At 46.8% G+C, this 23,318-nt stretch overlaps 1 protein-coding gene across 1 annotated transcript in view; it reads right to left on the bottom strand.

Moving 5' to 3' along the window:
- Nucleotides 1-23,318, bottom strand: part of L3MBTL4 (L3MBTL histone methyl-lysine binding protein 4) — a 206,273-nt gene that overhangs the window by 86,788 nt on the left and 96,167 nt on the right. Inside the window, 1 exon segment of the mRNA XM_032467410.1 lies at nucleotides 10,870-10,972. Within this exon segment, the coding sequence (XP_032323301.1) occupies nucleotides 10,870-10,972 (103 nt within the window).

The following is a 23,318-nucleotide window of genomic DNA, read 5'->3' as shown; positions in this document are numbered from 1 at the left end:
TCACACTTTATAAGGGGCACTTCCACAGCTCTACATACCTAAGTGGAAAGGGACATTCAGGCAGCTTCTATTCTTCTTTATTTTCCGTAACAAGTTATGAGGAACAACTACAGTTGTCTTTAAGAGTCGTGTGTGTGTGTGTGTGTGTGTGTTGGAACCAAGGATCAAAAGTTTATAGTTTGAAAGGAATCCTGGAAATCACTTTGCACTGCTTTGGCTCAAGTGAGAAAACATTTCTTAACAGTCTCCTTAAGCACTGATCATCCAGATGGGACGGTTCTGTGTGGAGTTTACCGTCCATGTCCCTTCCTGACCTTAAATCTCCCTGACCTGCAAGTGAGAGACACGATTCCAACTACCATTTCTGCCCCCGTGTGGAGCGGGAGTCGGAGAGAACCAGACACAGAGTCAGAAGACACTCAGTTTAAAACCAGCCACTTCCCAGCTCTGCTCTGATGAGAAGACACAGTCTGCCAAAGGCTCGTTTGCATTTGTAAAACAGGGATAATAAAACTTACATCCTAGGCTGCTCTGTGTATTCATATAATGCACCTGAGATCATCTCTGCAAGTGGTTAAAGAACTGCAAGTACAACGTATTATCATGCCCGTTACCGCGCTGCACAACACGCTCCTTCCAAAGGAAAAACACCAACATTCACACCTGTACCAGACTAGCTGCCCTACTGTCTGCACCGCGAGTCACTTCCCAAAATAAGCTGTGTTGTCAACCTCATCCTCATTTGAAAAAGGCCACCATCCCTGGCTAGGTTGTCTCCTTGGATTTCAGTCGCCACCTTTTAATAATGGTGCTTACCTAAAAATTAAGAAAACAGAATCTCCAAGCAAATGATATATTTAAGCTTAATTTATCCATAAGAAAGGAACTGCAGAGAGTGATAACTGTCCTAGACTTAGGGATGTCATCTCTTGAGAAAAAAATAATGCGTTTGAATTCGCACTGCAGAGTTTTCCGTGCACTCAGATTAGCTAGGACAAATTCCACAAGAACAGCAGTAACTCCAGGAACTCTCAGCAAGCTCATCGTGGACTCATTCTTTTCCCCTGTGCCCAGCAGACGATGGGAAGATCCTTAATCTTGATTCCTGAGGCATCTTTAGGAAAGGGATGATTCTAACCCAGTTCCGTTTGTTAGCAACAGTTCTGCAGTTACGGGCCTTGCATTGGAATATAGCTCATTGACTCAAAGATATTTACATTTTAATAAACAGCAAAGTCCAGACGCGGGTAAGTCACTCGCAGCTGGCAGACGTGTTCTCCAGGCAGCACGCTGTACACTTAAGAGAACTGTGCCGATACAGTTGATACGTATCTCTTCGAGTAAATAATATCACACATACCCAACTAACAAGGAAACGAGGAATCACTTAGTCCAGTCAGCATGTTTAACACATGAAAAAAGTGAGGCCCAGAGATGATGTGAATTCTCCCTTTGTCCTACCATCTGAAATTATGAGGAATATTTTAAAATTACTTTTAACTAAAGGTAGGACCACACAGAACTGCTTTTATTTTGAGTAAATGAATAAATGGAGAAAGGATGATCCCTGCTGCAGGGACGTCCGTGGGTTGGGATCGACTAAGAATCCTGTGTCACCCACGTGACGCAGACCATGTACGGGGCAGGTGGTGGTGGGGACAGTAAGACAACAGAGCTCCCAGGAGGCAAGACACAGTCACCACGTGCAAGACCTCAGTGGAGGGGCAAAGGCTCCAACCAGCTACTCAGACACACGTTCCCACAGTCTCCTCACTTCTCGGGGGGAGGATGAGGGACTGAAAGTGATGAGAGGAAAAGATGGGGATGTGAAGAGGATGGAGAGTCATTCTGCAGAAGTTCTGGAGAGAGGAATTCCATAAGATGACAAAACTTCAAAAAATACTGGGAGGAAAAATGAGCTGATATGAAGGAGGACTTTGGTCTAAAAACACTGTGAGAGTGCACAGCAGGGAAGTCAGTGAAAGGAAAGCCACACCCAGAAACACGCAGGGGACCCTACATTTCATTTATATACGTGCAGAGATGTAAGGAACCCTGTGGGAGACCCTGACAGACACCGGGTGGGCGCCTCTGAGGGACCACCAGTTGGGCTGGTTTAGGCTCTGCCGACATCACAGCGGAAATGAGAACATGAGCGGAAGCAGCATCAACAGAGCTCTGAGGCGGAGGGGTCTGGGCCAAAACCTCTGCCTCCTCTCGAAGACTCCTGGGGAGACGCGCTCCCAACACGCAGACTGTAAATACAACATGCAGGCACCAGTGACGCACGAAAACAGCCTTGAAGAGAACTGCGCCAGAACCGGGCATAAAGATGGTAAGTCAACAAATCGGGGGAAACTGCAGCTGGAAAGGACTGAGGCTCGCGGGAGCCAGTGAAATGTGCAGAAGGAATGGTGCACAATTGTTTTAAACATGACGGCTAAGTTGTCTGCTCTCTCTTCCCCCTAAAAGTTGATCTCTTTGCTTAGAAACTGGAAAGAAAGAAAAGAGTAAACGCTATAACCTCAAATTCATTCAATACAAGTGGGCATGCTGAATTAGGGAAAGAAGAAACGCATTTATTAGCATCCAAGCTTCACGAAAGAAAGCCAGAGATTAACGTTCTAATGACTGTGATAGTTCGGTAAGTGTAAACTTACAAATGCATCTGAAAAACTTCAGCATATCCATTAGAATAATTCAAAGCCCTCCTTCTAAACCTGAACTTACCAACAAGCTAAATGTTCTAAAAGAGGAAGGAAGGAGGGAAGGTCCCTTCCCCTTCCCAACCACCACCATAAAAAAGGAACAAAATATTTAAGGCAAAAACCAAGTGAGGTACATGTACAATTTATCTAATAATTATGATAATAACTGCATATAGGTCTGTTACCATGAAGGAAAGATGGGTTTTCATTTTTAAGATAGCTATATGCTTTCCACAAAAAGCACACCTAAATAAAATGACATAAAGGGCTAAAATTAATAGAATAGGCAAAGATTTTCTAAACACTTATAAAAATTCTTTTTGGCACTACTGGCACGGGACAACGCGAAGGTCAAGGAAAAATAATGGTGAAGAGTCATTTCTGACTGAAGGTTCGGGATGCAGAGACATGAGGCCATGAAAGTTGCACACCAAGTGCTGGCTGATTAACGCGTCTGAGGGGTTTTCAACAACGTGAGAAATGACTTGGCATTTTATTAAAAAACAAATGACAAAAATTGTATATCCTGTCTGATGCTACTCATGGAAAAATGTGTGTGTATATGAATACATACACATGTAAAATGCATATATACACATACATGTGGGGGAAATGCCTGAAAAAACAAAACATAGTAAGAATACAGTTTCTACAATATTGGCGATTCATGTAATTTGGAATTCTGTACTTAATGAAATCCTTAGAATGCAAAATAATACAGCATCTTTGGAAAGCAGTGCCCCTGTAAAACTAAGTGTTCCATACACAACCTTCTTCCTTAAAGATAGGAAAAAACCATACAATTCTCAAAGAATTATTTCCCAGTTCAGTAAAATCAAACATATCCATTAACCTTCAAGAACTTTATAGTAATGGATAGAAGTGATTTAAAGACCCATGGCTGATCTTTCGTAACATTTTCAGTGCGTTTACTAAATTGGGCGATTAATCATGTTATTCTGAGAAATAAAAGTGTTATCTCAAGTCAGATACTCTTTTTCCTCTTACTTATTAAACTAAAAATACATCTGCAAGTCTATTTTTAAACGTTCACCCAGTTCAATTTCACTATGTGGTAACAACATCACAGAAAACGACAGAGCGAGTGACAAAGGAATCAGGTCAACGTGAACACGTGTCATTACGGTCCTCTCTTGGCAGAATAAAAGTTTCAACTGAAGGTGGCAACAATTCAGAAGTATTGTGCGTATAAAATTAAAACCATGCCTTGGAGAATCCTTCTGAACACAGTATTTTGATCAGCCATTATAAACTCATAAAATTTACAAAGCCAAATGAAACAAAAAGTGACAGTAGAAAATCTTTTATTTAGTATGTGTAACAAGAGGAAGGTGCTGCTAGGATGAAGCAGAACCACGACAGAGAGTCAGAAATAAAGTCGTACACCATTAGCTGAATTATTCTTTGGGGGGAAACAACGTTTTAAAAATAAGCTGGAGAAAATACGACAGATTGGAAAACTGAATTTATCATTTCTCCTTGATAATCAATCTTTCCTCTCGGCAATTAAAAAAAAATCATAAACGAAAGAAAGGCCACTGATGCAAAAAGACCAAGCACAACAGAAGAGATGAGAGCAGATAAGAGAAGTCTACACAGCTTTGAGGCTGGAAAATGGGTAATCTGGGAGCCAAGAATCTGCGGAGAGAAGATGCCATAAAAGCCCAGTGGGAAACATTTGGGAGCAAGGGCTCTGCAGGAAGGAACCTGCTAGAAGGAGAGGGCTCTGTTGGTGACGACGGTGCTGTGGCGTGGGCCAGGTCCCCGCCGGATCACCGTCCCGAGCCCGCCAGCTGGCAGCCCCCAGTTTTCTGGTGCCTGGTTCTGGAGGGCGAACTCAGACAAAGACCGCTGCGATCTGAGAAACGCCCTTCACATGAGAAACAAACCCAAATGCAAGTACCCGGGGGAAAGTGGATGCAGGGAGCAGGCAGGCAATGGCCTCGGACACTGTCGGAGAGTCAGGAGAAGACCTGGAACCCATCCAGTAGGAACGGATGCCACAGAAAACAGATCAGAGAGGAAGGATAGTCTCAGAAGATGGAAAAAAATCACAGCACAACTAGAAATGTCAATCAAGGGACTGGAAGACAATGCCGAGGAGATATTCCAGAGAAGAGAACAAAAGACAAGGCGCTTAAAGACAGAAGAGAAAATGTGAGCATCCGTGTCAGAAAGCAAACGGAGCAAACAGGGAAGACAGCGGACCCAAGAACTGACACAGGGACTTTGGGAAACAGAAGTCCGGAGTCTCCAGACGCCCTGTTCACGTCCCAGGTTTCAGATGGGCCCGAGTGGGATGTGCAGACCTGGCACTTACTGAGACATCCAGGGCATTACCACACTACTCTTAGCCTCAGGTTCCTCATCTGTAAATGGGAGGTCTGTGCAACAGAAAAGGTTCAATTCCATAGCGAGATTAAAACAGGCATAAGTCTTCATGCACTTCATGATACAGTGTCCTGTTGCTGGCAGCATAACTAGAGGAAACACAGAGAGAGACGCAGCGATACTAGGAGAGCTTCACTCTCCCATGTGAGACTACGACAGGTAAACAGGGCAAATACAGATCTGCAGGACCTGAATAACGTGATTTCAAAAAGAAGAGGACTGACTGGAAGGCATGCATCAAACTGAAAAAAGAATAAATCTACTTCAAAGCACTTTTCAAACTCAACTGTTAGGCCACAGACAACTTAATAAATTCTGAAAACCAAAACAGTTCAGACCTATTCTCTGATCAAATGCCCTAAGACAAGAAGCTGTAGAGGAAAAAATCCAATCACTTGAAGACGCGCAAAAACATTCACACCACACACGCCACACACACGTAGGGGCACAGACGTGAAAAGAAGAAGACACCTGAAGTAATTTCGTCATTATTCTTGAGTTGGCTAAACAGTTCCAGATAAACCACAAATAGAGGCTGAGTTGTGCTAGAACTTTCCACGAAGCACAACACGCAACATCTTAGATTTATCCGACTCCCTCACTCCGGCAGCAGGCGCCCCTCTTCTATCTGTGCTCTGGCCAGTGTGCCCTGGGAATGCAGGTCCCATGTCCCAGGCTGGAGCACCGGGCAGGAGGGCCCTGGCTCTCTGTGTGAAGGGTAATCCTCAGTTCCTAAGTAAATTACCTTTCCATGTTGCTTAGCACGGAGGGAGGTCAAGTCTTCCAGAGTCTACGCTCTGCTCATTTAGAAAAAAACACGTATCTAATCCTGGACCCTGGCTTAGAAGTAGGTTTACATCTTGCAGTGCCAATATTGTCATCTTTAAATATTTCTGTGTTAACAAATACACCTACTTCTTTTTATTCACTATGTAAATTCATTCAAATAAAATGTAAATTGTGTGATAATTTTGTGCCCAAAGTCCTCTTGTCATACAGATAAGAACTGATGCAATTTCTTTCAAATAATGGTCTGTAGAGCTTCTACGCAAACTCTAAACAGCCTTGAGTATTATTTTTAACCCCTTGACTACTGACATAGAAACTACAATAAACCTGTCTGGAATTCATCAGAAAGGACGCCAAGGGGTCTACCTGATCTTTTAAAGCAATATGTTATTTTCAAACATCCTCAGTGACATCCTGATGTCACTATGCTTGTCAGCTGTACAAAACAAGATGCTGACAGCTTATTCTAAGAATATTGTTTATTTCTTTCCAAAATATCAAGCTGTCAATATCAGAATGAGAAATCCTGACATGAAATGGTAAAAACAAATTCACAGCTTGCAGGCACTCCACTGCCGGGGAGTGTTTCACAGAAAAGCAGCTGAAACTGCCACCTTCCTTAAAAGCCACGCTGCCCTGGCGAGCCTCCTCAGAGGCTATGGAGGTCAACTGAGTTGTTCTACACAGGCCTTCGTGAAACTGCAGGGGGTTTCTTGTTTTATTTTCTTCTTCTTTTTTAAAACGTTAGAATATTGGCCTAAGAATCTTCTGGACTAGACTGTAAAAAGCAACTTGTAGGATGATGACTCTTTGGTAAAGGCACTTATCTATGACAAGCTAAAAAAATACTTCCATTTTAGAGTATTTAAATTCTTCAGGAAACTCAAGCTAGACATGATTATAATAGTACATCTAGGATTCCAGGAGAATGCAGCAACACTTAAAAATTCTCGTCTCTTCACATGAAAAAATGCTCAATATCACTAATTATCAGAGAAATGCAAATCAAAACTACAATGAGGTATCACCTCACACCAGTCAGAATGGCCATCATTCAAAAATCCACAAATGACAAATGCTGGAGAGGCTGTGGAGAAAAGGGAACCCTCCTACACTGCTGGTGGGAATGCAGTTTGGTGCAGCCACTGTGGAAAACAGCATGGAGATTCCTCAAAAGACTAGGAATAGACTTACCATATGACCCAGGAATCCCGCTCCTGGGCATATATCCAGAAGGAACCTTACTTCAGGATGACACCTGCACCCCAATGTTCATAGCAGCATTATTTACAATAGCCAAGACATGGAAACAGCCTAAATGTCCATCAACAGATGACTGGATAAAGAAGATGTGGTATATTTATACAATGGAATACTACTCAGCCATAAAAACTGACAACATAAGGCCATTTGCAGCAACATGGATGTCCCTGGAGAATGTCATTCTAAGTGAAGTAAGCCAGAAAGAGAAAGAAAAATACCGTATGAGATCACTCATATGTGGAATCTAAAAAAACAAAAAAAAACAAACAAAAAAAAACAAAGCATAAATACAAAACAGAAACAGACTCACAGACATAGAATACAAACTTGTGGTTGCCAAGGGGGCAGAGGGTGGGAAGAGACAGACGGGATTTCAAAATTGTGGAATAAATAAACAAGATTATACTGTATAGCACAGGGAAATACATACAAGATCTTGTGGTAGCTCACAGAGAAAAAAATGTGACAATGAATATATATATGTTCATGTATAACTGAAAAATTGTGCTCTACACTGGAATTTGACACAACATTGTAAAATAATTATAAATCAATAAAAAGTGTTAATAAAATAAAATAAAAATTCTCACCTCTTGCTTTGACATATAAGAAGCAAACTGTCTAATGATAACTTGTATAATGGCAAGCATGTGTGTGTGTGTGACATCCTCAACAGACAGCACCAGCGATACACACTGAAGAACAATACTTTCATCTCCAACAGCTATGTAAAACTTAGTCTACAGTAATAGAAATAACATGAAAATAAAACCCAGAGATAATAAATATTAAAAAAATTTGCCCAGTCAATTATAAGAGGATCTAAATAAATTTTTACATATATACACAGCCACAGGAGTAAACTGACTAACTTGGTAAATGACATTCAGAATGTGATGACCTCGAGTGAATTAAAAATGGATTTGGTTGGTTATCTGCAAACTTATGGCAAAAAAGAATATGAAAACGAGTATATGTATGTTCATGTGTGACTGAAGCATTGTGCTGCACACCAGAAATTGACATAACACTACAAACTGACTACAATAAAAAAAATATATATATATACACACACACACACACCGATTTAAAAAAATGGATTTGGTTGTTTCAAAAGAAATCAATGTATTAATTGAAAATGGAAACAGTTAATAAGTAACTAGCACCTCAAAGCTAAACTCGGCAAAGACAGACTGTCCCTGGAAGTGACAGAAGCAGGACAGAGAAGTGCCCAGCGCCCGCGAGAGATGACCTATAACCCCTGACCTCCGCCCTCCAATGACTGCCTCACAGGAAACACTAATCCACCGAGAAGCTCGTCCCCATTTCTTGACACAACATAGTATTTGTTTAATTAAGAAAAGCTGTCTACCTGCACTTCTTTTCATAGGTAAGTCAGAATGTATTTACCTGATGGTCTAAATGCCTTATAAATTCTACTTAAAAATGCAAGTTCAAGGAATACCCAGTTCTCTAATTTTTGTCTTTTCCATTCTAGAAAGAAGCCAACCACATGCATTCCTCGCCTTTTATTTTTCTTTTCTGGGACAAGGGAATTACCGGGCTTTTGAGGACATTCCTCTTGCCCACAGGAGCCCCGCCCCTTCACAAGGCCAGGGCCAGAAGTCACAGCCCAGTCACAGAGCCGTCACCGGGGCAGCCCCAGGAACTGTGAGGTCCAGGGGTAGAAAGTCCCGGGCCTCCTGGTCCCCAGAATGTCTCATTCTTCATCAGAAAGACCACAAATAACAAATGTTGGCAAGGATGTGGAGAAAAGGGAGCCCTTGTATAATGCTGGTGGGAATGTAAATTGTGCAGCCAGTGCAGAAAACAGCACAGTGGTTCCTCAGTAAACTAAAAAGAGAACTACCCTACGACCCAGCAATTCTGCTCCTGGGTATATATCCCCCCAAAATGAAAACACTAATTCAAAAAGATACGTGCACCCCAATGTTCAGAGCAGCATTATGTACAACTGCCAAGATACGGAAGCAACCTGAGTGTCCATCATCAGATGACTGGCTAAAGAAGATGTGGTGTACACCTACTCAGCCACAAAAAAGAAAGAAATTTTGCCATTTGCAGCAGCGTGGATGGACTTGGAGGGCATTAAGCTACGTGAAGTCAGGCAGGCAGAGAAAGACAGATACTGTAATGATATCACTTACATGTGAAATGTGAAACAAAAACAAAAACAACTAGTGAATATAATAAAAAATAAGCAGATTCACAGACAGAGCTCAAACTAGCGGTGACCAGTGCGGAGAGAGGAGAGCGGGGCCCGGTGGGGCAGGGGAGGAAGTGCCACACGTTCCTGGATCTGAAAAGGCTACAACGAGATGCTGTACAACCCGGGGAATATGCCAGTATTTCCAATAACTATACATGAAGGAGAACCTTTAAAACCTGTGAGTCACTCTGCTGTACACCTGTAACTTGTAAGTGTGCATCAACTGTATCTTAATTAAAAAAGTAAAAAAAATTTTAAAAGTCCCATTTTTCTCCCCATCACCTGTATTCAGTATCTCATTTTTTCCTAAGCTTCATAGAACGCCTTTTTTTTTTTTTAAAAAAAAAAAAAAAACTTCTTTATTTTTACATTCTTCTAGTTTCTTCAGAAATTCTGAGGCCAACCATTAAAGGCCACTTGGTGGAGAAAATCATGTCACATATTCATAGTTGGACACTATCAACAAGAACAGCAGTCAGTCCCACGGGCACCACGCTGGGTGAGGAGAGCTCAATGCCTTTCTTTTTTTTACAGATAGTGTGTCATATTTTATAAGTGTCACTGTTACATTTATACATAAAACATACTCAGGCACACTGCTGGGGAGCGTTCGCCATTCCTTCTTGCAGTGACACTTGCTTTGATTGGCTCAGAGCTGTTCTAAGCACTGGTTTCCAGAACGGCACCCACCTGGTCCACAAGGACTTCTGTTCGGATCTGTTACTCAAACAAGTGTTTACTTGCTTCACATGCGACGTGGTTTATCCTTTTCTCTTTATACTTATCTGTGTATTTGTTTTATATATTTGTGTATTTGGACAAATTTGATGTCAATTCTGTTCAGTTTTAATTTACATGTTCTCTAACTTGATCACCAGCAGGAATAATTTATCCACACATGATTTTACCAACTGATGGGGACAGAAGCAGCAGTAAGGACGTAGACACTTTACTCACACTTGTTTTTCCTTGCAAGCATTATCCTCTCTGCACTATTGTTAAATATGTTTAAAACATATTTGTAATACAACTTAACACTTACTATTTTTATTTCTATCACAGAACCATCTCATCTCCAAATCAGTAAGACACAGAGAAAAAGAAATAGGGGCAAAGTGAAAACCGGAGGGGAAGGGCACGTGGCTCTGGAATTCCTCTAGAAGCAAGCACGACGGGGCAGTTGTGTGGAGAGGGTGCAGGCCTGGGGAGGGGTCCGGGGGGTGCGTGCTGGGGGAATGTGTGTGTGCAGAACAAGTCAGAGAGCAGAGATCGGGGAAGTGAGCTGGTCTGGGCCAGAAGGCGGGGCGGGCAGGCAGCAGGAAGGTCAAGGAGAGGCCTTGGAAACAGAGAAGGATGCTGGGGCGCATCCAGCTCCAGGAGAGTTGACTGTGATGCTTCCTACAGCTACTCATATGCATCATGTTTTAGTTCATCCCTGAAATAATTCAAATAAGAAAAAAATTTTACCTGTGATGTCCTGAATACCGCAGACCCCGGATATGGCCTATTCCTCGGCACCCCGGAGTAGGACACACAGCTTGACCTGGAAGGATTTTCACATCATTTGCTCCTTCAGGAAGTAAAAGAACATACCTTGAAACACCCTCAGTCAAGAAGAACTGGAAAGACTAGACTAAGCTACGTAAATGATCCTTAACAAGACTTTACCAATCGAAACAAACCATCACCCAAAACACTTCTCGGGTACTTGTGCAGTTTTATAAAAGTTTTGTAAAATGACTTAGCAGAGACCATCAGGGCTGGAATAGGTAACGTGACAGCCACTACCATCAGAGGCAGAGCAGCAGGAGGGGGCGTCAAAGGAGAAACAGACAGGGGAGCATCGCTGTCTCTGCCGGAGAGGAACACTGGCCCAGGCCATGCGGTCGTAAGCCGAGAACATGGGCGGGTGGTCCTGGGCTGTGCTTCCCCAGCAAACACCCCCCAACCACAGCAAGGCCCCCCCAAAGGCTGGGCAGACAGAGAACTGGCAAATAGGGTACCCCAAAGACATGACCGTGGCCCCACCCGGGCTGCTCAAGTGTGTCAGAATGGCTGAGGGTGTGCTGCTGCACTGGTGCTGTACAGTGCTGTGCGACACACGACGCGTGGACCACGCCACACGGCACCATGGCGTACACACTGCACTGCACTACATATCATCTATGTGCTGTACGGTGCTGCGCTGTGGGACACATGACGTGTGGACCACGCCACACGGCACCACGGCATACATACTGCACTGCACTACATATCATCTATGTGCTGTACGGTGCTGTGCTGTGTGACACATGACGTGTGGACCACGCCACACGGCACCACGGCACATACGCTGTACTGTACTGTATCACACTATTGCACACTATACACACTCTGCTTTATATACTATAACACACAGCGCTGTGTTACACTGCCCTGCACACACTCCATATACTCCACCATACCGCACTGTGCTGTCTGTTCTGGACTATGTTGTCTATTCTAGATTATACCATCTGTTCTAGATTAGACCATTCAACAGACCAGAGCTGCAGATCAGACCAGAGCCGAAGCCCAAGAGACAACCTAAAGATCGCCAGGACTGAAACCCCCTGCTCCGCTGTGTGACGTTTCTGTCTGGTCCCCCCACCCCCTGGCTCTCTGACTTCCGTCTCCTGCTCAAGCCCCTCTGCCCTCGTCCTTGTCCACGCTCTCCTGGCCCCCAGCTCTGACTGGATTTGCCCACCGGGCGACGACAGTGTCCCCTGCAGCTTCTTCAGGAGCAAATGCTCCTTTTCTCCTACCCTGTGGGCCTCAGGACTGGCGAGAAGTCAGCGCCCTCTCCTTGCACCTTTTCTAGACTGTTCCCTTCCTACTCCTCTAAGACGCCTGTTCCTTGAGGGGTCCCTGGGGCTCCATCACCACGGGCCCCTCCTTGCTCTCGCTCTCTGGCCTCTGTCACCCCAAGTCGCCAGCCCCCGTGCTCTGCCCCAGCAAGTCACCAAGGCAGCCCCGGTACCCATGTGGTTGTCCTGCGCCATATGCCGCTCTCACAGGTCATTAACCAGCTCGTCCCCAGTGGCCTCCTCCCTGAATCCATCTGAGCCACATGCACAAAGAAGACCCTCTGGACCTTGTCGTCACCCCAAATGGCACCGCTTCCAGAGTCACGAAGCAAACAGCCCACCTGGCCACAAAATCACACTGTAGTCAGACTCCTTCCCAGGATCCCAACTGCTGCTGCTGCTTCAACATCACGGGAATTCCCAGGCCACCGACTTCCTTTCTTTTTCCATCATCGGTCCACTCTCTTCCAACTCCCTTCCCTTGTCTAAGATTCTACCAGTATTTCACCCTTTATTGCAAATAACATAACTCCCTGCCTCTCTGACCTTTCATCACACCTGCTTGTGGGAAAAAAAAGCCAAATCACGGAAAAAACACGCATCAACTGGACTACCCGCTGCCCCGTGTTCTGCGTGACTAACTTCCGGGGAAAATTGTGCAGCAGTGCAGATCAGGTGTTACCAAAACGACTGTCTTCGGTGTCGCCTGCGTCCTCTGCACGCCCCAGACCCCCACTGCCCTCCACCCTCTGGGACTCCGTGGCTGGCTCGCCGGCTGGCTCACTGAGAAAACAGAGGCCTGCTCATCTGTGCCTCCAATACCCCTCTTCCGCCTCAAAGCGGGGAGCACCCTGGCCTCTCCACAGAAACCCCCTGAGCACCAAGGTTTGGATCTCAGCTACCTCCCATCCTCCAGGAGCTTCAGGCCCTCAAATGCTCGGATTGCTCCCTGACTACTGAATCCTGTCAGCACACCAACATTTAGACCTACTCCAGTTTCCCTCAACAGAAAAAGAAACAAAGACAAAACAACAGAAACCAAATGCCTGAAACTCTACCTGGAAGCCACACCCCCTTTTAGCTGCTGTTCACTGTCCCCTTGGTGGCCAGAGCTCTCAGGATGACATCCCCACGTGCTCCAGCCCACTTCTCCAACCACATACATCCGCCAACCTTCTGAGGCCACTACGGCCTCTCTGCCTCAGCCCAGCACGCACTGCTTGAGAGCACACCACCTGCAGTGCCCTGGTGCCAGACCGACTACAGCTGGCTGTCTCCACCTTGAACTGTTACTGTCCCCAGGCCTTGGTGACATCGCGCTCCGGCCTTCTGTATTCGGGCATCCTCTTCTTTGCCAGGTGTTCACCCTTCAGTGAACTGACAATGTCAGAGAACCCCAAGGTTCGCTTCTGGGACATCCATCTCTTCATCAACCAACTGTATACCACAGATGCTCCGAGGCTACAGCCCAGGCAGCTCTGAGTTCTAGACCAGCGCATCCAACTTTCATTCAGCATCTCCACTGGGATCTCTTAAAGGCAGTTCAAACTCGACATGTTCGAAACTGAAGTCGTCACCTTGTCCCCCAAGCTTCTTCTCTTCTGGGCCGTTCATCTCAATAAGTCACATTAATCCTTGACGTCTCCTCACCCTCATTTTACTCCACCTCAACGTCCCACCAGTTCTCCACCTCATACACTGATCTCACCTGTCAACTTATCTCCATCACTCCTGCGTGGCCTCATCTAAGCCACCATCGTCACCCCCTTGGAGGACTGAGAACCATCCCTCATTCAGTCCAACTCCCTGTCTTGTAACCAGAGGGACATATTCAAAAACACGTCACCACACACTTTCCTATCAGCATCTCTCAGTGGCTTCTCACTGCTCCTGAGATTAGGTCCCAAATCCTGAGCCCGGCCCATCTGGCCCGACTCCTGTCTCCTCTCCAGGCATGTCTTGCTTGAGTTTTCTCCTCATCCAGCTCCCTGCTGGAATGAGCTTCCCGCCTCTCAGCCTGGACAACTCCTCCTTACCTTCCGGGTCACTGCGTGTATTCCACTTCCTCAGGCTAACTTCCAAGAGTTGGTTAGGTCCCCGTTTTTCATATTATTTACTTCAACTACAAATTACATGCTGATGTGTTTAGTGCGCGTCTCTCTCTCCCTTATTAGAGCTGTGAGCGGCAAGCCTGAGTGGATTCCAGCCTTGAGTCACCGCTCCCTGGTCTGACACGCAGCTGGCGCTCGGAAACGCTTACTGGCTCACCAGATGAGCGCCCCACCTTCTCCCCCGAGGTGCTCAGAGTCTAGCAAGGAGGCTTACGTGTACACTGGGAATTCGCATACCCGTGTGATTCTGTTGCAAAAACCTACTGATGGGGGCTGGGTCCCAGTGCGTTGTGATGGTAGAACAAATATTTATGCCTCAAGTACATTTTCATTAAACTCACTGAGCAATAAGAAGTCATGTCTTAGACACTTATTATACCCTCACAACTTTGCAAAACACCTTCAGGGATAAATAAAAGTAAGACCTGCCCTACCCAAAGGTAGCTTTTGGAAAGGGCATTGAAAAAGAAAATGATTTTTAAACATACCTGAAAATTAATGTTTAAAAACTGTCAACAAGTCCTAATTCAGAACTATGCTTGTGCCAGTCAGTAAAAAAAAAAATAAGAATTTACGAGAAAAAGAAGAAACACAGGGTATGAACAGGCTCTTCTTCAAACTGTGCCTCACAATACGTTTCCAAGGCCACCAGCACAAAGGCCTGGAACCTTGGACCCACAAACAAACCCACAGGCCAGCTCCCTCCGCCAGCCGCCCAGACGTGGCTCCGGGCGGACAGCAGCCCAGCGGCTTCCCAGTGGGTGCTTCTGAGGGTTTGCTTCAGGACTGTCTTGATGCGCGTGGCTCAATTAAGATTTGAAGTGATATTTTAAATATTTATCAATTCTCTCCTTGTTAGACCCATCAGGAGAGGCACCACCTCAACTCTCGGGAGAAGAGTTATCACGTTAAGAACCGCGACAAGGACGCAACAAAAAAGGACTCGAGAAGAACATGTGATAAAAACGCCACAGAATCTCACAATTTTCTTGGTAAATTTTGTAGGATGGAGTTTAATGGGCTGACCCAATGGTGATTCAGACAGAGAACTATCTGCTGGGAAGAAGAAATTTCTAAATTCTATAATGGTTCAGATTATTGCCTCTAGGATAAAGGGAACCTATAATAAAATTGATGTTTTTCCCCAAAAAACAACTGCATTTTCGCCAAGAATATCTGACTTGTAACTTGTATATTTGGAGAATTAGGACTCAAGAATAAATGTTCTCAACTCGAAATTACTTCTACAGAGACCGTCCCCGACCACGTTACCCTTTCGTGCCTTCTGTTCACCACTTCACTAGTTGACCTGCCTCCTGCCTGTCAGCTGAGAACAGTGAGTGAGGACGTCTGCCTCATCCAAGCGTCCACCACCGCGTCCAGCCTCCGCTACAGGAGCCACCGGCACATAGTAGGTGCTGAATAAGTGTTTTCTGAATGAATAAATAACCAGAAAGACAAGAAGCAATCACACCGCTAAGCATTATTTTGGTACATCCTGACCACGATGCTGTGAGATAATCTCATTTTATCTCATGTCGGAGCTCAGACTGGGTAAAATCAAGTCTGCTAAGCCCATGAGCTACTTGCCACACCAGCAGTACAAGTAGCTCCTGATTTATTCCAAGTCTTCCAGGACAATTTCACTGGGGCAGGAGTAAATCTAGTGGCAGAGATCTTTCTACGAGGCCAAAAATGACATGGAAAATACCTTTGTAAATTGGAAATTATCTGAGCAACGAACGATGTTTATGCCAGCATGAAACTATAGCAAGCTGTCCTCATGGACCCCCTTCTCAAGAACTCCACGGGTACCATCAGCTGCCAGGGCAGACGCTGCAGGTGCCCACCCAGGACCTATCCCCGGATGCCTTCTTGCCAATGAGCCCAGATTCGGTTGTGGGCAGCAACGTGCCCAGTGGAAACTGTTGGCTTTCCCAGCCTCTCTCACACCCAGATGTGGCCATTCGATGCCGTCCCAGACCATACGACCTAAGGAAGAGGCAATGAAAGGACGCCCAGAAGGCTTTTCTCGCCTATTTTCAGGTGGCGCCGGTGCCGCTTTGCCCGTTTCCCCTCTTTGATCTTCACGGGACGTGGGTATGAGGGCTCCTGAGGCGACAAGCCCAAGGACAGAAGCAGCAGCGTTGACAAGAGCAGAGAATAAAGGAAGACGGGGCTGGGACCTGGGACACGCCAGGGAGGACCGACCACAGCGGTGTCTGCCATGGAGGAAAAATAACCCTCTCCTTGATGAAGCCGTTGTAAGCAGATTTTCATGTTACTTGCAGCTGAAGAATCCCTCGAACAAAACAGCAGTTTTACTGTGTGTTTCCTTTGGGGAATCAAGCAATTGGTCTAAAACAAAAACTAGAGTTGATGGGAAAAATTAAATAAAAGAGACTGCACTCACCTCAAGAAGACGAGAAAGGAAACCATCCCTTATTTCAAAATGACCCAAACTGGCGACCTGAGGGATGGGAATGAAAAGGCTTATTATCCCGCCCAGAGCGGGTCAGAGGCTGAGCTCATCTCCCTCCCTCTGAGTTGGAGGCAGTCTCCTGTGGAGTTGTTCTTTTATTTGGTACAGAGGTGACCCGGAGCAGGATGACAACATGGACACTGAAGCAAATTAAGATGATCTATTCATTTAAACACAGACTGGCGCTGGCCAGCATCAAAAGTAAGGGCCAGGCAGCAGCATCCTTATCAGCACTAACTACCCATTGCTGAAAAGGGATTCAATTCAACCTGCTTCATTTAGCAAGTGTTTTATAGAGAAATGACATTAGCATGGTGGGAAATCCACTCAAAGATGCACAAAAAAGTAAAACAGATTCAAATGTCACTGATAACAGACAAGTAAGACACTATTTCTTCTTAATTCTGAAATAAAAATAACCACTGCGGGTTATTCATTCACTTAAAGAGATAACCCAGTGGCTGTTATGTGCCAGACCATGCTCCGGGTGCCAGAGATATGGTAGCAAACTAAATAGAAAGACCTGTGCCTTTCAGCAGCCCCTCTGGGGCCCAAGACGGAGTAAACAACAAATACAAACTATGTGACAGTCAGACAGTGACAGTGCTGGGGCGAGGGAGGGGAAGCGAGGGGGTGGGGGAGCGATGCTGTTTTAAGGCGGAGCCGTCAAGGAAGACGTCCGATGTTGCAACAGGATCCTTTATGGAGTGGAGGCTCGAGGAGTCCTGGGATGACCGCAGGAAGGCCAGCATGGCTGGAACCCCATGGACACTGGAAAGGGTGCAAGAGATAAGGTCTCAAGGGCCACAATGAGGGTCTCTCCCTTGGGTGCTGGGTTTGATGGCAGACGCTGTTAACCACTGAGCGGGGAGGGAACCATTGGGGACATAAGTCACTGAAGCCCTGTTCCTTGAGAAGCATTTACTTCCACTTGGAACCTGTCAAGAGCTTGGGGCAGGCTTCTGCACTGCGGCTGGGACATCCGTACCTGGTATTAAAGCCGTGACTAGGATGCGGAGATTTTTAACTGATGGTAATGAAGGCATGTCTGGAACTGTGAAGTTGCCCAGGAACCTGCAACTTTCTGAGTTCCAGGTTCTACTCACGCAGCCCAACCCATGAATGAACAGGACTCCAGGGAGGCCACAATCAGGCGCCGGGACCCGGGAGAGATGCCGGAGGAGTACAGAGCATGTAAAAGCGTGTCCCCTCCTGCAAGCTGCACCCAGGTCTGGGGGGGCAGCGTGGGGAAAAGTGATGTGTAGAGATCCCGCAGTGAGGCAGAGTCTGTGGAGAAGAGCAGAGGCCTGAGGACCAAGCTCTGGGAAACACGACACATAGAGACCAAAAAGGAGGAGTGAGGAAGGAGGCCGGGAAGGAGCAGGCTGCAAGGATGAGGAAAGCCAGGAGAAGCCATGAAGCGGGGCCCCGGGGCTGCACGTGTGGCCGAGAGCAGGGCTGGGAGGACCGGGGCTTGCAGTGGACAGACACCAACAAGCCAGACTGACGTTCAAGGGAGAATGGAAGAGAAGAAAGGGGGAAATGATGGCAGAAACTACTTTTTACAAGAATTTTACTATAAAAGATGATATAAAAGTGGGCAAGAAGGTAAAAAGAAAAACCTTTTAAAAAAAAGTAGGCAAGAAGGTTTTTTCCTTTCTGTTTCTATCTGAGTGACGACAGGAATGTTGCAGTAGAGGAAATCTGACTGTAGAAAGAGAGGGTGTAATTGTGGGGAAAGGTCCTTGAGTCACGAGGGCACCACGGTGGCAGGGAGGCTGGACCGCGGACGGGTCAGTGGAAGGCAGGCAATCCCTGGGGACTAGACAGGGAGGGCGCAGGCAGTTGGGGTTGGAGGGACCCACTTCTCCACTAAGAGCTCTTACTTCCTCAGCCACGCAGGCAGTGAGGTCATGGGCTGAAGCTGAGAATGGGGCAAAGAGAGCAACCGGAGTAAATCTAGAACTAAAAATGAAAAAATAAAGCAAACCGGTAATGTATGCATGTCCTCACTTCAAATAATTAAGCTTCCTCTTTCTTCATTTTGGATTGGAGACTTTTAGGTTAGTATCCTTTTTTTCCCACCCCCATGCCCCAGGAAATTTATATTACAGTTTGCCAAGAAGATTTAATGAAATAATTACCCCAAATGTTGGAGAATGCAAATAATTAGCATATCTTTCAAACTGAAATTATAGGTTAACCACACCTATTCTCCATCTCCTAATGAAATTAGGGACAATAAACCCCGCTGGGCGATAATAATGAGCTTCTCAAAAAGAAGAAGAAAACAGCGCAAGCAAACAGCACGGCTGCCGCACTGGGTTTCAGGCTGTCGGGTTTCATGACGTAAAAATGGAAGAGAACAACAGGTTTGTGAAGTGAGAATGCAGGAAGAAAAGGACTCTAAGAACATGACTGTTAGACTCACTTGCTGATGGGGAAGAACTCTGAAGTCTGACCAGGACAGTGTTAGCAGGGAAGGGAGCTGACCATCCCCCTAAGGCAGAGTTGGGAGGGCCAGTGGGCGTGGTGCTCACCACGCGGGCCCTTCCTCTCAGGGCCCTGGGGCCAGGGGGGGCAGTGGCCTGGGCAGAGTGGGCCTGGCAGAGCTCCTGAGCGGCCAAGGGGAAAAGCAGAACGTGTTTCCCTGGGCTTCGCTCCATCTTTCAAAGGAGACAGCGGAGCAGCTGGCGAAGATTTTCTTAGCAAAATTTAATAAGATGCTCTCATCGCACGTTCAGCTTTAAGTGAGAGACAGGATGGTACAGATGTAAGTGGGTAACCATGCGAGGGTCCCGGGCAGGGAGGGGGCGTGTCTATAGGGGTGCAGCATGGGGGAGACCAGGGCTCTGCTGGACAACGGGGCGATTCGGCCCGAGGTACTGCCATGAAGCCCCTTAGCCCTGAGGGGCCTGGCCTCCGTGAGCACGGGGGGACAAGGCCGTGAGGAGGTGGTGGTACACGACCCGAGGGAAGGGAGAAATACAGATCTACCCTGAGTCCCCTCCCATTCACACACTCTGAAGTAAAGAATTTGGACCATCAGTTTATATAACTACTGAAGTACACACATCCAGGCTCTCTTTACATTACCGAACAGCACAGGCCTTCGTAAAATGCCAGCCTGCTTTGTAACCCATTTTTAACCCTTCAAAAAATCAGGGAAACGACACCCTTGGGTTATGGAAGGGAAAGCTGGGAGAGGCCCACACAGGTAACGCAGAAGCACAGGATTCAGGGCAGAAAAGCCTTTCCAGACTGTTGGCACACGGAGAAGCTGGTTTACACGTAACTAAAGCAAACTGCACTAGACCTGCATCTAACAGATAACCTTACAGTGAGGACACGAAGGCGACATGGCATCTGAAAGCATTTAATACAAACACTGCTTCACTGGGCTGCCCTATTCTTTTTTCATTATTTTTAAGAGAGAAATCAAAGCAGGTGTGCTGTCTTCTACACTTTAACTTTCATACAGACTCCCTCACAGATAACATGAAAAAGCAAAACCTCTTTCTTACTTCCTGAACCTCCTTGGCTTAGCTTTCATATAAAAGCAGGTTTTTCAAAATATGACTTGTTACTTGGTTTATGTGAATAGGTTATTTCCATGTAATTTAAGTGAAAATGCTGCAAACCCGCCCCCTCCTCTCTGCCTCTGTCTTGCATTCATTCTCTCTCCCAGCCTCCATTTCCATTTCTCTGTTTCTTTTTCTCTGTCTCTGGTCCCCTCCCCACCTCACTCCTTCCACTCTGCCTGCGGCAACAAAGGACTAAACAGAAGACACAAGGCTGGTCTCCTCAGGACACACGGGACAGGCCTGAAACTGTCAGCGCATCGTGGTCACTGATGGCTTGTTTTTGAGCGTCCCCAATCCTCAAAATGCTTTTTACCCCTTTTACTAAAAGAGAAAATTAGTTACTAAGTTCCATTTTCATTTGAAGTGTCACACATAATTTGCCAACCAAAAAAAATCAAACTGCTTGGTTGCTGCCAGAAACGTCCTCTGTCCTCATAACCAAACGTGTATAAACACAGAGCACCCTCTGTAAATCTAGACTCCAAGTAGGGAGATAAGAGCATCTTTCCAATGACCTGAAATCACACCTGAAGCAGTGACCACGGTGCCCGCAACCCCTCCTCAAATCAGCCTGGATCTCGTGGCCACGCTAAGAACTTTCATGACCAAGAAGCTTTAGGCCACTTGTCACAGAAAATTCTGGGAGCCACTGGAGAAACGCTTTTAAATATTTAAGGAAGAATGATGTGTCCCCGCGGTTCCTTCTCTGAGCCTAACTCTGCTGCAGTGAATGACGCTCCCGCAGTGAATGACCTGAGACCAGTCTTGGCAGAACTGCCCTGTTTCTAACGGGAAGGGAACCCTCCCCTTGACGTTGGTCAGAGACACTCGGATGAATCTGAAGGAGTCTCTCCCCCTCCCCCCAAGACCTGGGTCCCAGTGTATTCACAGGGGGCCCTGGATTGGTCTGGATTACAGACCTGACAAGAGGACAAGCCCTCACAAGTCAGGTGGGAGAGCTGCCCCCGGGGGAGCCCCATAAAGGGGACACAATTGGCCAGCCTCCCTCGTGCGGCCTGATCAACGGCACAGGCAACGAAGCTGGCATTCACTGCAGGCATGAAGGTGCTCCACGTGGGGTCCGAGCGTCCCAAGTCTAACCTGCCCTCGGCCGTGTGGGTGTCCACAGTGCCTGCACCCTCTCTGCCATTTCGGTCCCATCTAAAGAGCAGACAGGGCTCCGCAAGGGCAGAGGTCGTGGGCACAGCAGGACCCGGAGAGCCTGGGACCCACCAGAGGGGGAGAGAGGTCCCACTTCTCGCACACACAGTGGGGAAGAACTCAAAGATGTTCAAATATGTAAATTTCCAGGCCCCACATAATCAGAATTCTAGAGGTAAGCTTGGCAACCGTATTTCTTAAGTCCTCCCCGTTAAGTCAGGTTGGGAACCACTCACGGAGTCTATCTGACTATTTTTGCAACTAAGGACATAAAGGACTAGAAGGCTGCATCCTCTGTGCCAGACCACACGTCCCGTTCTGGCGACAGGACAAGAGCTCAAGGTCCCTGAGCCGCAGGCCTGTGCGCTTCTCACCCCGCTGCGCTGCCCAGTAAGCAAGTGCTGTACGCTCCCTCCACCTCCACGTGTCTAGACACACAAACTTAATTGACGATCCCTAGCTTTGCAAGACAGCACAGCCACACGCATCAAAGTAGACAAATATCTCAGAGGGACAGAATGAAGGCTGGGTGATCCCACCGGGTCCTGCGGTGACACGTGCTTTGACTTGCTTGCAAAGCTCAGAAGCTGATCCTCGCGTAAGATGTGACCCCCCGGTGTCGCTACACTTCCCCTGGCTGCCTGGCGTCACGTAAAACTTGGTCACAGGTTTTTAAATAAAAACGTCCTCCCGCACTCTAATGACCTGCATTACGAAACAGGTCCACGGACACGAAAAAGAAAATGATGACTTTAAGGGAAATGATGGAGGATGTGGCTGTGAATCTAAAAAACACAAGCTTGCTCATTAAGGTAACGGAAACTTACAAAACCGTATTTCTTTTACTCTGTTTTACGATTCCTCAGGACATGAAAGCTTTTAATGCCCAGGAAAACAGCCATGTGAAGCAGCACTAAGGGAAGCGTCGGATGGGGAGTCGGGGGCGCCGTGCCTTGACGGAGAGGGTGGGAGCTGCGGACGGACGAGCAGCAGCTGTGTCCTCGGCCCTGATGCCAGCAACTCTCTGGTGACGGCAGAAGTAACGTGCACAGGAGAAATGTCTGTGAAGGAGTGATGCCAGGCAAATTAGGACTGTTCTAAAGAATGCTCCAGGGTGGGCAAGATGCCACAAGCTCCGTCACTGCGGTCACCAGCACAGAGCTAGGTCCCACAGGACTTTCTAATTTCTAACATGGGTCTCATTATATTTGAGATACCAAGTGAATCTTCCTTCAGTGACAACAGCAACATTACCCAAGACGGGCAGACCCTCCTTCAAGTGCTGCCCCCAGGCAGGCAGTCAATCCCCCAGTCACGCCCTGTGGGGGGCACATATACACAATGGCTGCATCTCGTCCCCTTCCCCTGAAGGCAGTGTGGCTTCCTGAATAGGGTGAAAACTCAGAGAAATCCTGAAAGGTCTCCACGTCCACAAATCTGGGCAGACATGACTCATAACCTGGGACAGGGTAAGAGCTGGATTCACCCACTGTCAAACCACTGAGCACTCCGTGGCTTTCGGGAGTTAGTGTGCGTTTGTTTCAATATCAGCGGCTTTGCCCAGAGCTGCACCTTGTTTACACACAAGCCACCAGGGTCTGCAGTGGGCAGCTAAGACCGCCTGGCCACCGGGCAGCTAAGAACAGCGTGCAGCGTCAGAGAAGAGGGTGTGCACAGGGCTCGGGGCCGCGCTGGGCGCCAGGGACGGGGCGTTAGGACAAAGCAGGTGAGTTCTGCCCTCACAGCAGCGGAA

Source organism: Camelus ferus, chromosome 24, assembly GCF_009834535.1.
Source record: "Camelus ferus isolate YT-003-E chromosome 24, BCGSAC_Cfer_1.0, whole genome shotgun sequence".
Lineage (NCBI taxonomy): Eukaryota > Metazoa > Chordata > Mammalia > Artiodactyla > Camelidae > Camelus > Camelus ferus.
The sequence above is the reverse complement of the archived record's forward strand: the minus strand, read 5'-3'. Positions and strand labels throughout refer to the sequence as shown.